Source organism: Neophocaena asiaeorientalis, unplaced genomic scaffold (genome assembly GCF_003031525.2).
Source record: "Neophocaena asiaeorientalis asiaeorientalis breed wild unplaced genomic scaffold, Neophocaena_asiaeorientalis_V1.1 scaffold850, whole genome shotgun sequence".
In the NCBI taxonomy this organism is placed as follows: domain Eukaryota; kingdom Metazoa; phylum Chordata; class Mammalia; order Artiodactyla; family Phocoenidae; genus Neophocaena; species Neophocaena asiaeorientalis.
The window spans coordinates 147,177-164,531 of record NW_020173675.1 but is presented as its reverse complement, the minus strand read 5'-3'; the positions used below and the strand labels follow the sequence as shown (position 1 = coordinate 164,531).

General features: G+C 39.7%; 1 protein-coding gene across 2 annotated transcripts in view; it reads right to left on the bottom strand.

Moving 5' to 3' along the window:
• Positions 1-17,355, bottom strand: part of RNF128 (ring finger protein 128) — a 91,728-nt gene that overhangs the window by 38,362 nt on the left and 36,011 nt on the right. The window contains exon 1 of one of the 2 annotated variants that reach the window (XM_024749579.1): positions 16,020-16,741. The exons of the other annotated variant lie outside the window; for it this stretch is intronic. Coding sequence (XP_024605347.1) covers positions 16,020-16,512 — 493 coding nt within the window. The 5' untranslated portion in view covers positions 16,513-16,741. Of the gene's footprint in view, positions 1-16,019; positions 16,742-17,355 lie in introns of those variants that run through there. 2 annotated transcript variants of the gene reach the window in all.

Genomic DNA, 17,355 nt, shown 5'->3' with positions numbered 1-17,355 from the left:
ATTTTAATATTAACATGTCAAAATGTAAAATAAAGTCTAAAATATTTTACAATATATGAAATATCCTAAGCATATGGATGGCGTACTTACAGCACCTTGGCATTCAAACACAAAATACAAGGAGGCGAGGAAAGCTGTTCTAGTATCTATTTCAACCAGTTTTCCACTTTTAATATTAGAAAGAAGTATTCACAATGAGTGACTTACAAATGATAAAGGCAATTGAAAGCCAAAGTAGCTCTTCTAAAAATAAGCTCACATTCAATACTGCCCAACATTCTGATGATACAATGGGGTCACCACTTCTGAATTTACTTGTATCTGGAATGAACAAGATCTAGGTGTGACAAATTCCAACATAATTCTCTAACAAACATTTCCTCCATTAGAAAATCTGGAACCAATTCAAGTGAACTTCTAAACATTCGTTTTGTCCACAGTAGCTTTTAAAAGTGTGGTTCCCCCCCCCCCACTCATAGCCCAAACTCTTCGAGCAACTGGGGAAGGTCAATGTATTTCAAAGAGGGATATCAAAGCTCCCCAGACCAAGCAGTCCTAAGTGGGATTTTTTTAAACCAATAAAAAAAAATTATCTAAACTTTTAAGCCAGACTAGCCTCTTTTTATTCAAATTCCTGTTTTGTGACAACTTGGTTTTTTGCCCCCTTTTAGTTATTGCCAGTCACCAATGAACCAAATTTAGTTTCTTAAATCGACTGCTTCATGGCAGCTCTCTGGATGAAAAAAAAAAAAAACTTTTATCATTGCACCTCAACAAACAAATATACAAATGATTTCTTAAAAGTATCTGGAAATACATGTCTGTGGTTTACTGGGAACCAGACAAATCAGTTCTGCACATCCCTTTAATATGTTATGCTCCTAACTAGTCTTTAGGTAAATTCTAGTCTATAGCAGAATATGAAATAGGCTTTAGTACAGGTTGCCTGTCAGTTAAAGCAATGGTTCTTAACTTTTTGTACTGTTACAAATCATCTTTTTGAGGGAGGGGTGGCGGCAGTGAAGATGACCAAAATCACCTTCTATTATTAGCATCCTTTTAAGCCAACAAATGAAACAGAAGCACACAGCCATGGGTAGTTCAGCAAGTTTCCTTTCTTTCTGTCCTGTACCCCCAGGTTTTGAAGGTAATACTACATTAGGGAATGGGTCACAGATTTGATATGGCACCAAAAAAAAATCTCAGGAGCTGGAACCCTCAGGAAACAGCATATTAAAGACACTAGGAAATTAGAAACCATGCTGTTCCAAAGGTCACAGATGCATAATTTGTGGATGATGTGTCATATTCACAGATAAACAATTCTTAGAATTATTATTAAAAACTCTAGTCCTACCAGGCCTCTTCTGATTTCCACAAGTGGTAATGTTTAGCACAGTGTTAAAAACCCAAGGGCTAGATCAGCATTTCTCCAAGTTTCTAGACTTGGGACTCCTTTATACTCTTTAAAGTTATTGAAGACTCCAAAGAACTTTTGTTTACGTAGGTTATTTCTATTCATATTAATCATATTAGAAATTAACAGAGAAATTTTACATGTATTTATTCATTCATTTAAAATAACAGCTGTAAATATATGTTAATTAACATTTTTAAATCAAAAATAACTATTTTCCCAAAAAACGTAATAAGAGTGGCATTGTCATTTGTGCAAACCTCTTTAATGTCAGATTTAATAGAAGACAGTTGGATCTTCATATCTGCTTCTGCACTAGATCTACTGTGAACTGTTTTTCTGGTTGAAGTATATGAAGGTAAATCTGTACTCACACAGATACGTAATTAGAAGATTGAGGAGTGTTTAATAGGTCTTCCAAACACCCAAGGCTGAATAACCATTGTTTGTCAGTAGTTCTTTCAAGTTAAAAAGGAGTTGCTTGGAGAAAACAGCTAGTTCAGCTCACAACTCAGTCATACAAGTGCTTTGTGCCTACTTTCCATTTCACCACACAGAATAGGCAAAAAAAGAAAAAAAGTTGTGCATGACAGAGTAGAGATTTAATAAAATTACTTATTCTTACTGCTACATCAAGGACATTCCTAAGTGAAACTGGCATTTTCTTTTTACTGTAAATGCATGGAGGTATAGTATACAACATAGCTTGTTGTTTCTGTCTTAACTGGTGCTAAGGTGCCAGCAGGTTTTCCCCACCGTTGCTTTTATACCATCCGTGTAAATGTCAACATAGTGAATTCTGCAAATAATGTCTACGTATTACTGTGAAAATAGTTTTGACCTCATGGGCCCCTGAAAGAATCTCAGGGACCAGTGCTCCCAGATCATATTTTGAAAACTGTCAGGCTAGATCAATGATCCTCAAACTTTAATATGCATGAGAATTACCTGGGAAACTTGTTAAAACATTGAACTCCCTGGGCCCCATTCCCTAATTCAGTATGTCTGGGGTGGGGCTTGGAAATCTGCGGTTTAACAAGTTCTGTGGGTTCTTTTGCTGCATGTGGTCTGTGGCCCATACTTTCAGAAGTATCGGGCTGGAGTTTGATTATAGTTTGATGTTATGGTCAAGGAGTTTCAAGATAGTGTTCCAGTCACTCTAGCCAGATCAATGCCAATCCTTTACCCTGCATGGAAAAACTCTGCCAATAGACTTATTTTTTGAAAATTAGCTACATAATAAACAGGCCCATTTCTTTTCTGTTATAATACTGCTTCATTGTCACCATTGTCTTTCACCAAAATCACTGTAACAACCTCCTAACTGGTTTCTACGCCACCAGTCTCAGTCTTCCAATTCATTCCCCTCACAGCTACTGGATAAATTTTTCTAAATGGGAAAAATGTTCATGTAATTCCTTTGCCAAAGGCCTTTAAAGAGCTCTTTGCCAAAGGCCCTTAACTGGTCTCCATAAAGCTCTGTAGCTTTATTCACCTACAGAATAAAGTTCAACCTCCTTTTATAAGATCCTGACTCATCTGCGTTAGATAGGTTTTACACTGTCTGTCGAGTGCAGGCTTCCCTTGAGGTTATCTGGTTTACTTGAGTTTCACTAAACTATGGATTCTTTCACGTTAGGGACTGGGTCTTTCACCACTGTAACTACAATGTCTAACAGAGTGCCTGGCACGTAACACGTGTCAAATAAATATTTGATGAATGCAATTTTAACTGTGCTATATTTAGTGGTAATTTGAATCTTGATTGAATCTGAAAACAAATTCATCCTTTAAAGATAATTGTGAACAGAGTCTAAGATGCGCCTCCTCCCTGCATTCAAAGATGGCATTTCTTCAGCACTGTTTGCTTATAAGCAAGGACATATTATCTATACACGGGTAACAAATTAAATACTAATCCTACTCTGCAAACCCTGGGTTTAGTGTGACGCTTACTGCTACAGTGCTGAACCCACTGAAATCACCATACTGCCAGAGCAGCACTAATGGTGGCAATAATCCCTCTCCAGCCTGGGGTTTGAGTCCACTTCAGTTTCACACTTACATTCAGGAGCTAGGATGGATGCCATTTTAGCCCCAAGTTGAAGTTAGAACCCAGTTATCCTGGTTCACTAGCTGACTGGTTGTTTGGACACTTATGAGGAAGTTCAGAGGACATAAAAGAGAAGTCTTGAAGCAGTTGGAACAGGTTGAGTGTTTATACAACCTTAAATTTGTGCTGATACTGAGGAAAATAAAATAATAAGATATGCTATTGCCAGGCCAAGCAGAAATTGTAGTATGTATATTATTGATTTGATTTGATTATTTGATTAATTGGGTATTCTGTAATTGTATATTATTTGATTAATAGGGTATTCTGTAATTGTATTAAAATGTTTATGCTAAAGTTTTCTACTGTCATAGCTTTTGTTTTGGAGTAGTAAGATTTCTAGAAACCAAATTCAATATTTGTTGCTGCTCTTTATTAATGTTTCCTGGAGGAATGCTAGTCAGTAAACTCCACAGCGTCAATGTATTCAACCCTTTGGGATAATAAACTGCACGATATCCAGAGCTATTCAGAATCTGATAAGACTATTTAATGGCTCAAGGTAAAGCAATTACTGACTAACAATATATACACAACAGGTTAAAAATAATCAGATCTCTGTTAGGCAGTAAAAAAGATAAACAGGAGATTTAGGAGTTTCGGGGAAAGGAAACTTACACAAGTGAATGTTGGAAATTATGGTGCTCTTTTGTCCTTGTAGTTATTGGTTCTGTTTTCCTGTAATGTGAGACCTTGGGAAGGAGAATTCCACTGAATAAATTGCTGCTGCACCCAGGGGGGGAAAAATGAGCACAAAACCAGGCCATAGCCTAGGCATAAAATAAAATTCTGACATGGCCTCCATCATGCCACTTTACCCTCAAATTTTCAGACCAGGTGAAACTAGTACAAGAATGTATGGACCTAGAGACTGTCATACAGAGTGAAGTAAGTCAGAAAGAGAAAAACAAATACCGTATGCTAACACATATATATGGAATCAAAAGAAAAAAAAGGTCATGAAGAACCTAGGGGTAAGACAGAAATAAAGACACAGACCTACTAGAGAATGGACTTGAGGACACAGGGAGGGGGAAGGGTAAGCTGTGACAAAGTGAGAGTGGCATGGACATATATACACTACCAAACGTAAAACAGATAGCTAGTGGGAAGCAGCCACATAGCACAGGGAGATCAGCTCGGTGCTTTGTGACCACCTAGAGGGGTGGGATAGGGAGTGGGGGGGGATACGCAAGAAGAAAGAGATATGGGAGCATATGTATATGTATAACTGATTCACTTTGTTATAAAGCAGAAATTACACACCGTTGTAAAGCAATTATACCCCAATAAAGATGTTAATAATTTTTAAAAAACTAAAAAAAAAATTCATTTGTAAATGAGTTGTTTGGAACTAGAGACAATACATTTTCCCATAGTAATGTTGGTAAACAGTGTCTGAGCTCCCAAATGAGCCCACAGATTATTTCCGTGTGGAATGCTTGGAGGACTAAAAACTTCAAAGCAAATATAAGTTATTATTTAACCTATATTTGTAATAAAACTTCTCAGAAAAAAAAATCACAGAAATACTTAAAACAAACAAACAAAACAAAAAACATTTAAAATATCTTAAATAGTGGGATGTAAGGAAAATGCATATTTAATCAGGAGGATTACATGGTTAATGGGAAGTTTCTGTGGAGACTGTGGGACTGAGTTATGGACACATTCAAGTTCGTCAGATATTGAAAGCACTGGCTGCTTATAATGTTTAATTTCTCTTCAAAATAAATGGCATCACATAGAAAGAAGCTCAAATTTTTTTGAAAAGGAAGATGGGGTTCAGTGAGAGAGAGAGGTAGGGGGAATATCTAAGGTACAATTAATTAAGCTATGAAAGGCAAAGGAAGTGGGTATAAAAGTAGGATACAAAATGTATCCTAAGAGAAAAAGAAGTGGTACAGAAGCTACCCTTGAATTTGACAGTTTCTTGTGCAAACCACCAACTTGTGGAGATTCACATAGCAGAATAGTATTTCAAGGGAAATGCCAATTTTGAAAACAAGTACAGAAGTTCCCCAACTTATGATGGTTTGACTTACGATATGTGTGGTATGATACTCTCTCGTGATGCTGGGCAGCAGCAGTCAGCCACGTGACCAATACACTTACCACCGTTCTGTACCCAGACAACCACTCTTGTTTTTCACTTTCAGTACAGTGTTCAATAAATTACATGAGATATTCAACACTTTATTATCAAATATGCCCAACTGTAGGCTAATATAAATGTTCTGAGCACGTTTCAGGCAGGCCAAGCTAAGCTATGATGTTAGGTAGGTTAAGGTGTATTAAATGCATTCTTGACTTAACAATATCTTCAACTTATGATTGGTTTATCAGGATGTAGCCCCATCATAAGTTGAGGAAGATCTGTAATTCAACTTTACTGATGTGTTAAATGCAATTTTGATTGAGCTTGTATGTTCTGCATATCATTAATGAAGTGTAAAATAAGAACACCATGATTCTCCTCTGCCCTTATTCTCACAAAATCTCTTCCTCTTTTCTAGAATGACAGAAGCTATTGTCATCAGATGAACCCAGTGTGTCATGGGTTAAAACTGCCAATATATTGGATTCTTCTTCCTAAGCTGTTAAATTTAGCACTAATCTTAAAAGTATTGAATAGAATAGATATTGAAGGGGGCTAGCGAAGGGAAGCAGGCCTCTTATGGGAAACAAACAAAAAAACCAAGGAAGGTGAGATATGTGTAAGGGGGGGAAGAAAAAAACACCACTCGTGATACAAAAGGAAGAGAAGAGAAATATTCCATATTAAAATAGAAAAAGTCATTCTTTAAAGTTCTGTAGTGTTCAAGGCTCATTTTACATATGAAGAAACCAGTTAGTGTTAACAAGAAAGAAACCAGTTAGTGTTAACAGTTAGTCACTAACAATTATGTAAGTTAGATATATTCAAAAGACCAAAGTAATTCTTCCTTAAATTCTCATAATAGTCAGTAAATCATTTCTATTATAAGGTATGCTTTGTTCCTGTTGTTGCAAAGGTCACATTATTAATGCTTTCTTTAGGATTTATCAACACTATAGGAGAATTTTGGATTTTCTAAAATACCTGATTTTTTCTGATTACAAGTATAAAACATTCATTATAGGAAATTCAGAAAACACAGACAAGTGATAATGACGAGGATAATAATCACCTATAATTCCACCAACCAGATATAACCAAGGTTAACATTTTGGTATATTTTCCTTTCAAAAGCTAAGACTTTTTAGTTGCAGGCAGGATTTAACTAAGCTACTTCAACATTTTATCTGAAATGATAATGATTAATATCTTGAGGGAAACATACACACACACCCCAACAAGTGAGTTCAAGCACCATCTTCTTTCAAAAAAGGTCAAATTAAATAAGGTTAAACTCAAAATCACTGATTTGTATCTAACTTGAGCATTCAAGCATTAAAACCAAGTAAAGCGCGACTAGGTTCTGAACCCAACAGCCTCCGTCAAGTCAGGCATGAATCACCAAACTTTCTTTTCGGAAGACATCAATATTGTAACAAGCCTATGGGTAAATTCAAGCAATAATTATATGTCATGATATCTAGAAAGACATACATACATACAGCTGAAAAAGACAGAACAAGAAATGGAAAAATAACAAAGAGCCCTTGTGCTCTGCTTTGCCCATAGGGCTCCAAAGTGGGGTGTTAACAGCAAAATGTGGCAACTCTAAACTGGCTTAATAACTGTGTCAAAAAGTCCATGGGGACTTTCATGGTGGTGCAGTGGTTAAGAATCCACCTGCCTGTGGAGAAAAGGGAACCCTCCTGCACTGTTGGTGGGAATGTACATTGATACAGCCACTATGGAGAACAGTATGGAGGTTCCTTAAAAAACTACAAATAGAACTACCATACGACCCAGCAATCCCACTACTGGGCATATACCCTGAGAAAACCATCATTCAAAAAGAGTCATGTACCACAATGTCCACTGCAGCTCTATTTACAATAGCCAGGACATGGAAACAACCTAAGTGTCCATCGACAGATGAATGGATAAAGAAGATGTGGCACATATATACAATGGAATATTACTCAGCCATAGAAAGAAACGAAATTGAGTTATTTGTAGTGAGGTGGATGGAATGAGTCTGTCATACCAAGTGAAGTAAGTCAGAAAAACAAATATCATATGCTAACACATATATATGGAACCTAAAAAAAATGGTCATGAAGAACCTAGGGGCAGGATGGGAATAAAGACACAGACCTACTAGAGAATGGACTTGAGGACATGGGGAGGGGGAAGGGTAAACTGGGACAAAGTGAGAGAGTGGCATGGACATATATACACTACCAAATGTAAAATAAATAGCTAGTGGGAAGCAGCTGCATAGCACAGGAAGATCAGCTCGGTGCTTTGTGACCACCTAGAGGGTGGGATAGGGACAGCAGGAGGGAGGGAGACACAAGAGGGAAGAGATATGGGGATATACGTATATGGATAGCTGATTCACTTCGTTATAAAGCAGAAACTAACACACCATTGTAAAGCAATTACACTCCAATAAAGATGTTAAAAATAAAAAAATTAAAAGATCACTTAAAAAAAGAATCCCCCTGCCAATGCAGGGGACACGGGTTCGATCCCTGGTCCGGGAAGACTCCACATGCCTCAGAGCAACTAAGCCCGTGTGCCACAACTACTGAGCCTATGCTCTAGAGCCCGCAAGCCACAACTACTGAGCCCATGCACCACAACTACTCAGCCCACACACCACAACTACTGAGCCCACGTGCCACAACTACTGAGCCCACATGCCACAACTACTGAGCCCACACGCCACAACTACTGAAGCCCATGCATCTAGAGCCCGTGCCCTACAACAAGAGAAGCCACCACAGTGAGAAGCCCAAGCACTGCAACGAAGAGTAGCCCCTGCTCGCCGCACCTAGAGAAAGCCCGTGCTCAGCAACGAAGACCCAATGCAGCCAAAATTATTTATTTATTTATTTATTTTTTAAAAGTGCGTGTATTCTGTCCTTGGAAATAACTACCTACAGTGTGCAGCTGAGGATCACCACAGTTAACTAGCTCCAATACAGTGAAGGATTTGTTTCTGTAGGTGACTAGGCTCCTGCCACATGCTGCAAGAAGTCATTTCCTCAGGAGACAAAGTTGACAATTGTGCTGCTTCAAAGATTCTTTGTCTTGGGGCACAAGGTAGTCTTCTGGGGTTCTGGTACTGTTCTGCTTCTTGAGCCAGGTGCTGGTTACACAGGTGTGCTTGCTTTGTGAAAACTCACTGAGCTATACATTAATTATTTCTGTACCTATTTGGTATGTACATTATTCTTTGATGAAATTTACATATACAAAAAGTTATTCACCGCTAGGCAGTATTTGTGGTACCCTATCAAGAAAACTTTGGGAAAAACCCCAACAATAGTTTACAGTTCAGTGGTCATCATGAATAAGAAAGGCCATTTTAGTCAATGAAGTGCTACTTAACCAAGCAACAAGGAAACTGGTTGCAAACCTCATTTGTAACAAAGACATCACCTATAGGAATATTATAGGAGAAGAGGAACTAAGGTACAAATGGTGATCAAACCTTTCAAAACACCAAGGCCACAATAGGCAATGAACATGGGTTAGACCAGATCATATTTATGGCTAGTAAGTATATTTTTATGTAAGGCTCTTTGGGGCATATTTTTGTTTTAAATGTTCCAATTCACACCCCTCCCTGTCACCATTTCTGCACTTCCTTTCTGCTGGTTAATGGAAGAGAAGCTCAATTCCCACCCCTCCAATCAATGACCACCATCTTCAGCCTACAAGAGAACCCTCTCTCTATTTTTAATTACATGGGAAAATGCTTACAATAATAAGCAGGATGCAAAGCTGTATATATAGTATATAATTATAATTCTTTAAATAATATATATGCAGAGCAAATGACAAAAAAATCACCCCCAAACGCTAAAATGGTTATATTTATGGCTTTTTGTGTTTTCCTTTAAACTGTCTGTATTTTATTAATACTACATTAATATTCATGAAAAAATAACCATTACGATAAAAGTAGGATACATGGAAAAAGAGACTAGAAGGAATATTAATGGTACCATCTCTGCATTGTGGAATTATACGTAGCTTTTATTTTTAGTTTTATACTTTTCTGTATTTTCCAAGTTTTCTGCAAGATGCATGGTTAAGTTTATAATCATAAAATAACTTAGAAAATATCTTTGGTACTCTCCTCTATTTTCTCCATTTAAGCCTGAGAACAGAGACTAAATGTGGCATTCTATATGAGACAACACACATCTTCCATGGACCAGGGGAAATAGTTCTTTATGTGCTTAGAAAAACAATTCACCGATCAGGCTATATTTTTGTAAGGTTTTTATGTTATGGGACTCCACATTCATCAACACGTTCACTGGAAGCACTTTAATTGGAGACATAAGTTGAATGGTGTAAATCAAATTTTTAAAACATCAATAAAAAATAGAACAGGGAAAGTTCAACGTAAATACTCACTGTCACTATTTCTTTGTTACCTAGGTCATTTTGCCATTAAAAACCCATAAACTGGCACATGATGGTGACCAACATAAAAATTAGGGCGTTTGCAATCTTGAAGTATTTGTACAATTTTAGTCCTCCTTATTTTGTATATTCAGGCAAGAAGCACAGTACTTAGCATACAATAGACCCTTGATAAATGTTTAATGTATTGAATTTTAATCCCCTTCCGTTAGATATTTTTATAGGGAATCATATGACCCTCTGGCATTGTTGTGTATTTAAGGCCACTCAAGAAGCATTTCCAGAGCACATAAAGTATAAAGGTTCCTATGGGGAATATGACAATAATAAAACATTAAAATGATTACGATACAGTAGGAAGGTAAAATATATAAACAAAAAACTACCAGCAAAATGCAGAAAGTAACTGATTCACTTTGTTATAAAGTAGAAACTAACACACCATTGTAAAGCAATTATACCCCAATAAAGATGTTAAAAAAATGCAGAAAGTACTATAAGAGATGGTGTTCTACAGGAGATAAGAGAAGAGACTATTTTGTTTTTGGTGTGGGGGCTGTGGTGGGAAGAGGAAAAGAAAGAATTATGAAAGGCTTCAAAGATGAGGAGGCATCTGTGCTGGGTTTTGAAGGATGGGTAAGGTTTTGACCAACAGAGCTGGTAAGAAAAGGGTATGTAGGCAAAAGCAGAAGTACGAGCAAAGGAATGATAATGGGAAAGGGTAGAGAACATGTTTAGGGATCAATATGAGACAAGAAATACATAAAGCTTCACAAGTAGGTTGGGACTAGATCATTAAGAGTCTTATATGCCATGCTGAGAAGCATAGTCTCAAATTTATAAGTAATGGGCTTTTGAGCAATGGCGTATGTGTGACCAGAGCTGTGTTCCGGTGGCCACGTGGAGGAACAACCGAAGGGAAGAAGTGACTGGAGGCAGGGAGACCAAGGCTAAGTATTTGTTCCCATGAGAAGACACAGGAACTGAAAGCAGTGTAAAAACAATTGTGAGGGAGAAAGGAACATATGTGAGAAGACTGAAATCAACTGGACGTGGCAGATATTTACTGGAGGGAGAGTGTTGGGGGCCTGGGTATGAATGCAAGGAAGAAAAGGTATGAGATGAGTATGTTAATAAAATAACAGAAATGAAACAGAGAGGCAAGAGAAGCAAGAGACTGCTTAGGAAAGAGTTTCAAAGGAGTGATCAACAATATCAAATACAGTACTGCAGAGAGATCAAAAAGGATGCACGTGGAACAAATTCTGGAATGGTATTTTACGTTGGTAAGTCATCACCACCCATTCTCTTCTCAACTTCTTTTGAGCCTATCATTCTACTAAAATAGGTTCTTTTTGATGTCAACTTACTAGGGGGCAAAAAAAAAACAACAACACCAAACCAGCCAACAACAACAAAAAACCCAACAAAGAATAAAAACTAAATGTCAAGTGGTTGAGAAGGGATTGAGTGGTAATAAATCAGTGGAAAATCCTATTTCAAAGTCCTGGTGAATGGGAAGAAGATTGGTTACTTAAGGGATAAGCAGTTACTTGAGAAAAGAATGACAAACACAGGTGGGCCAAAAGATCATTTTCTGGTAAAACAGTCAGTCTACTCAACTTATTCCTAAAGGGTTACAGTCAGATGTCAGGTAATATGGACCCTGAAGTACCTAGGCTATTCATTTTCAAATTGTATACCACCAACATACAAATCACTTTTCATTTTCTAAAATACATTTAACTATCTTAACTGTAATAAAGAAAATTATAGTAGCTTCTTAAATGTCAGGCTCTATGCTAAACACTTTATCTGTAGTATCTCATTTAATCCCTTAACAGGTAAGTTTTTTTTTAACATCTTTATTGGAGTATAATTACTTTACAATGGTGTGTTAGTTTCTGCTTTATAACAAAGTGAATCAGTTATACATATACATATGTCCCCATATCTCTTCCCTCTTGCGTCTCCCTCCCTCCCACCCTCCCTATCCCATCCCTCTAGGTGGTCACAAAGCACCGAGCTGATCTCCCTGTGCTATGCGGCTGCTTCCCACTAGCTATCTATTTTACATTTGGTAGTGTATATATGTCCTCAGGTAAGTTTTTTATTATGCCCATCTTACACAGGAGAAAACTGAGACTTAGAGAAGTAAAATACTGGCCTAAGATTTTAAAAATATTAAGTGGCAGAGGGAGGGAGTTTGGGATTGACATATACACACTACTATATATAAAACAGATAACCAACAAGGACCTACTGTATAGCACAGGGAACTATACTCAATATTTTACAATAACCTATGAGGGAAAAGAATCTATATATGTATATATATAACTGAATCACTGTGCTATACACCTGAAATTAACACAACATTGTAAATCAAGTATACTTCAATAAAAAAAAGAAAACCTAAAAAAAAAAACCTGGTAGAGGCCATCTTCTTAATACACTCTAAGAGGTCTTTCAACAATGTATACAAGCAACTGTTTTATATAGCAAACTCTATCCCAGGGAAGACCACCAAATCACTAACTTAAATGGCTTGGTTCATTCACTTTTTTACAGCCCTCAGGAATAATGCTTCTCCTGCCATCCTTCTGAATATGTTTCAAGTTCTTGTAAATGCGTCATGGATTATGAACGTGGAAGCTTTGCACAGGTCTTTCAATAAATTCATGCCTGCACATGTTGACTCAAGGAAAATTGTGTAAGGAAGTACTGACACCACTTCAACCCGTGGGCTGTGCTCAATTAGAAAGCGTAACGTGTCTCATTGTGACAACCATACCTTTTAGACAGCTTTAGTGCTTACTCTGTTTTGGCTGCTTCTTATCTGATTTTCATATTTAAATAAGACATGAATAGTGATTAAACTGTGAAACCAAAAATTTCTCTGCATTTTATTCCCAGTTTCTGGATCCATTTGAATGAAAAATATCCAGAGACTGCAGGATCATCTGTTAATAAAAATCTGTCATTTAAAATTTTTTATCTGTGTGAATCAGGATTTTCTGGAAGATAATATACAGAAATAAACTGCATGGGTTGCTGCAAGCCTACAGCTACCCTCTGGGAAAATTTGGTATCCATAAAAATAGCCTGATTTTTAAAAAAAATAGTCTGATTTTCCTAATCGATTGCACTTATATAGTGGAGTTTCTCTCCAATACACAAAAGTTTTAAAGCTACTGTTCTAAACCAGTTAGTTCTGTTACTTGAAACAAATGGGTCTTCATGGTCACAGGACTGTGATAGGTGGGTGTGGATGATCAACACTAACTCCAACAAAGGACAGACAATTCAAGCATAGGCCCCTGTGAGAGGGGGTGAAGAAAGGTTTTGTAAACAAAGACCACAGCAGTGGCTTTTCCACATTTGGTGGCCCTTGTAGAATTCATGGCAATATATATTGTTAATCAACACACAAACTTCAGTCCTACCTCTTTGCCACTAAAATCCAAGAGAAATCATTTTTGACCAGAGATTACAACAAACCCTGGGATTACTCTCAGGAATGAGCAAAGCAAACAACACAGCACTCTGCAAACAAATATTTAACAACATATGTGGATGAAATGCAAAGTGATTTTTCCCCTGTGTTGAAAAGTAGTTTCTCCAGGAGTTCAAGAAACGTGATTCCATTCCTCAAGTAACTAGCTAGTTATTTTAGCTAGTTAGCCTAAGTGTAACATTGCTACAGTCAGCATCTCAGATAATAATGCATTTTTAGCACCTCTTTACTTTTCTTTTTTTTTTTTTTTTGTGGTACGTGGGCCTCTCACTGTTGTGGCCTCTCCCGTTGCGGAGCACAGGCTCCAGACGCGCAGGCTCAGCGGCCATGGCTCACGGGCCCAGCCACTCTGCGGCATGTGGGATCCTCCCGGACCGGGGCACTAACCCGCAGATAATAATACATTTTTAAAGTATCAAAACACTTTTCTGAAAACTGAGACTCAGTAATGTTAAATAATCTGACCAAGGACACAAAGCTATTATGTGGTAAATCCAGAATTTGATTCTCATTCTTGACTACAATGCGTTTGCTTTTCCTAGTACACCATACTGTCTCTCAATAAAGAATAAGTAAGATGTATGTAGAGTGCCTGGCACATAGTGGGAGCTCAACAAAATTAATTTTATTGTCCCCTAAATCTATCAGATTAATATAAGCTTATATACTTAACAGAAGTAGGATGAAAGCAGTCTAAATTGGAATTCTCTAACTAAAGAGTACTCTTCAATTCCAAATCATCTGTGCAAATGAATCTCATTGGGAGGAAGCAAAGTCAAACCCTTGCATTTAGGTAGCCAGTTGAAATGTAAGGACTTTAAAATATACCAAGTCCTTATTCTTTGTTTCTATCAGCCTTTAAAAAGTAATTTCATTCTAATCAACGAATTATCAACCAAAAGAGATGCAGTTGCTCCTTTCTTTAATCAATATAAAATCTAAGAATCACAGCATTTTAGAGCTGGAAGGGAGTTCATCTAGTTCATTTTTTGTCACGATCTGCCAACCTGGCTTCCTCCTCCTGCCTCTATACTATCATTTGACCAGTGAGTAACTTGTACAAGGTTGTGAAGCTGGTAGAGGCAGAGAAGGGACTAAAAGAGCTAAAATCTCCTAAGTTCCAGTTCAGTGCTCTTTCCATTATACCACCCAGCCACGCAGTGCAAGTGCTCTCTAGACAGGGCCAGACATACTGTTTTAGGAAGAACACAGAATCTCCAGTAGCTAAACAAGCAGATTCATCTCTCCAACAACTCTGAAAAGCTGATCCTATCACCTAACCTTTACAGAGAAGGATGATGTGTTAAACTCTTTCCCGTCATTATTTCATTTCATCCTCAAGGCAAACCTGTGGGAGTGGTTCATTCTTCGTTCTTTCCCATTTGATTGAGGAGGGAATCCAGGCTAGACTTCAGATAAGTTGCTCAAGGTCACAGGACTAGTAAGCAATGGAGCCGGAATTTAACCAAGGTCTGACTTGAGGCCCAGCTCTCAACAACTATGATATACTGCTACTACTATTACATGTCTCTGCCTTTTTCTCCCCCAATTTTTTTTTCTTTGTCTTTTGGGGCCTAGGATCACTATGTACATATGGTATGGATACCTAATCACAAATAGGGAGAAGGTTTCTGGAAGGATAACTGAAGAGGGGAAAACAGTAATCCATCTCATCTGCACAAATTTAAGACCTACCTGGATTACATTTTCCAAAGCCTAGGCCTTTGCTAGCCTCATGCAGAAACCTCTTCTTCTTTAATAACACTAATCACCTGTTTTGCCACTCAATATCCTGAATCAGATTTTTTCAAATGCAAAGGAAAGCACCGATACCAAAAATCACTTGGGACCTGAGACCCCTGGGCAGAGAAGAACCCAACAGCTGAGCAAAGTTTCCACCAAAACTGGAATGAGGTTAACAGGGCACAGTAATACAATCTTGTACCTGATACTAGGAAACATGCAGAGAAAACAGTGAGAGAGGAGGGAAAAAATCTGCTGCGGGCCTGAGGCTGTTAATCAGGACAAGACTGAGGAAGGGATTTCCAAGCAAGCTTCTCGGGTAGGCTTCTTCCCAGTCATTTCAAAGCCAATGCCCACCACCAACCAATTAATCCAATGCAAACCACCCTCGTGAAACAGCAGGAAAAGACAACGCAAAGAGCCCAAACAGTCCTTCTCGAGTTGCCAGCCTCCTCACTCTGTTTTCACCCTTTTTCACCAGAGAGGCAAATTCTAAAGGATTTTTCCGCCCAAACCCCCGACGCAGGGTGAATCTCGGGGAAGAGAGGACCCTGCCCTCACTCGATGGGGACAGAAAGGACACTCGTTTTCCTTCGGAGCAAGGGGATAGGGGGAAGATTACACTGAGGAAAATAAGGGAAAATGGCCTTGGCAGGGGTTTGATGGCGCGCAATTCGGTAGCGGCACTCACCCGGGTGAGACATGGGGATGACCTCATTGCGGGTCCCCGGGAAGTTAAAGATGACGGCTCCAGACGCCCCTCGCTCGTAAGCCAGATGGATCTTGTCTGCGAAGGTGCAACCCCCGCCGCGCTGGATGAGGGCCAACCAAGAGACTTGCACGCTGCTGCCCCAGTCCCCCGGGACCGTGGGCACCGTGAAATTCGTGTGCGGGTTACAGGCGTTCAGCGCCCCTGGTCCGTCGGGCGGTACCAGGACCCCAGCCACTGGCTCGAGCGGCGAATCCTGGCCGTACACGCCCTCCTCGCTCAGCTCCCACACTGTGCGGTTCACTCCGGTGTGCGGAACCCGCCAGGACACGTTGAGGTACGCGGTCCACACTGCTTCGGCTCCCCGGGAACCGGGGGCTTGCGGACTCAGAGCCAGCAGGAAGCACCAGGCCAGCAATCGGGAAAAGCCGCAGCCACCGCGGCAGGAGACCCCGGCCCCGGGCGGCGGCCCCATGGCGCGCGCGCTCTGCGGTTCCCTAGGGCCCCTGGCACGCGCCTTCCCGGCTCTCGGCGGGACCCCGGCCTTGGCCAGGTGCGCGCCAGGTGGGGAGGGGGCGGGGAGCGACTGGCACGCGCGGCGGGCTGGGTCGAAGCCGACAGGCACGTAACGTCGCTGGAGATGTTGCCGCAGATGCAGCTCTTCGGAGCTTCAGTCCTCTCTGCTACTGCCTTGGCCGCGTCGGGCTCCGGGGCTTTAGCGTGAAGCTCCGCCCAGCCGACTGGGGGTGGAGGCGGCTGGGAGGGAGGAAAGGACACTGCGGGATCCGCCTTTTAAAAGGGTAACAGGGGACTTCCCTGGTGGCGCAGTGGTTAGGAATCTGCCTACCAATGCAGGGAACAGTGGTTCGAGCCCTGATCCGGGAAGATCCCACATGCCGCGGGGCAACCAACCCCGCGAGCTACAACTACTAAAGCCCGTGCTCTACAACAAGAGAAGCTACCACAATGAGAAGCCCGTGCACCACAACAAAGAACAAAAGCAGCCAAAATAAATAGACTAAATAAATTTTTTTACAAAAGGGTAACAGGATGGGCAGGCATTAGAATAGGATCGGAGGCTGTGTGGTCAGGTGTGTCAAGTCGTTGTATGAAAAGTGGACAGGCGAGGAACTATGGAAACAGAGAACAGAAACGCTCGTTGGTAGGATTCGAGTCCCTTTTGAATTGCAAGAATATATTTTTCCCTCGTAACGTTTGCCTGCGGGGCATTTCTGGCTTAAGGTGCCAGAATGCGAAAGTACTTCTAAAAAGCGCAGATCTGAAAGGTCTGACTTGCAGTCCAGAGAATTTGGGTAGG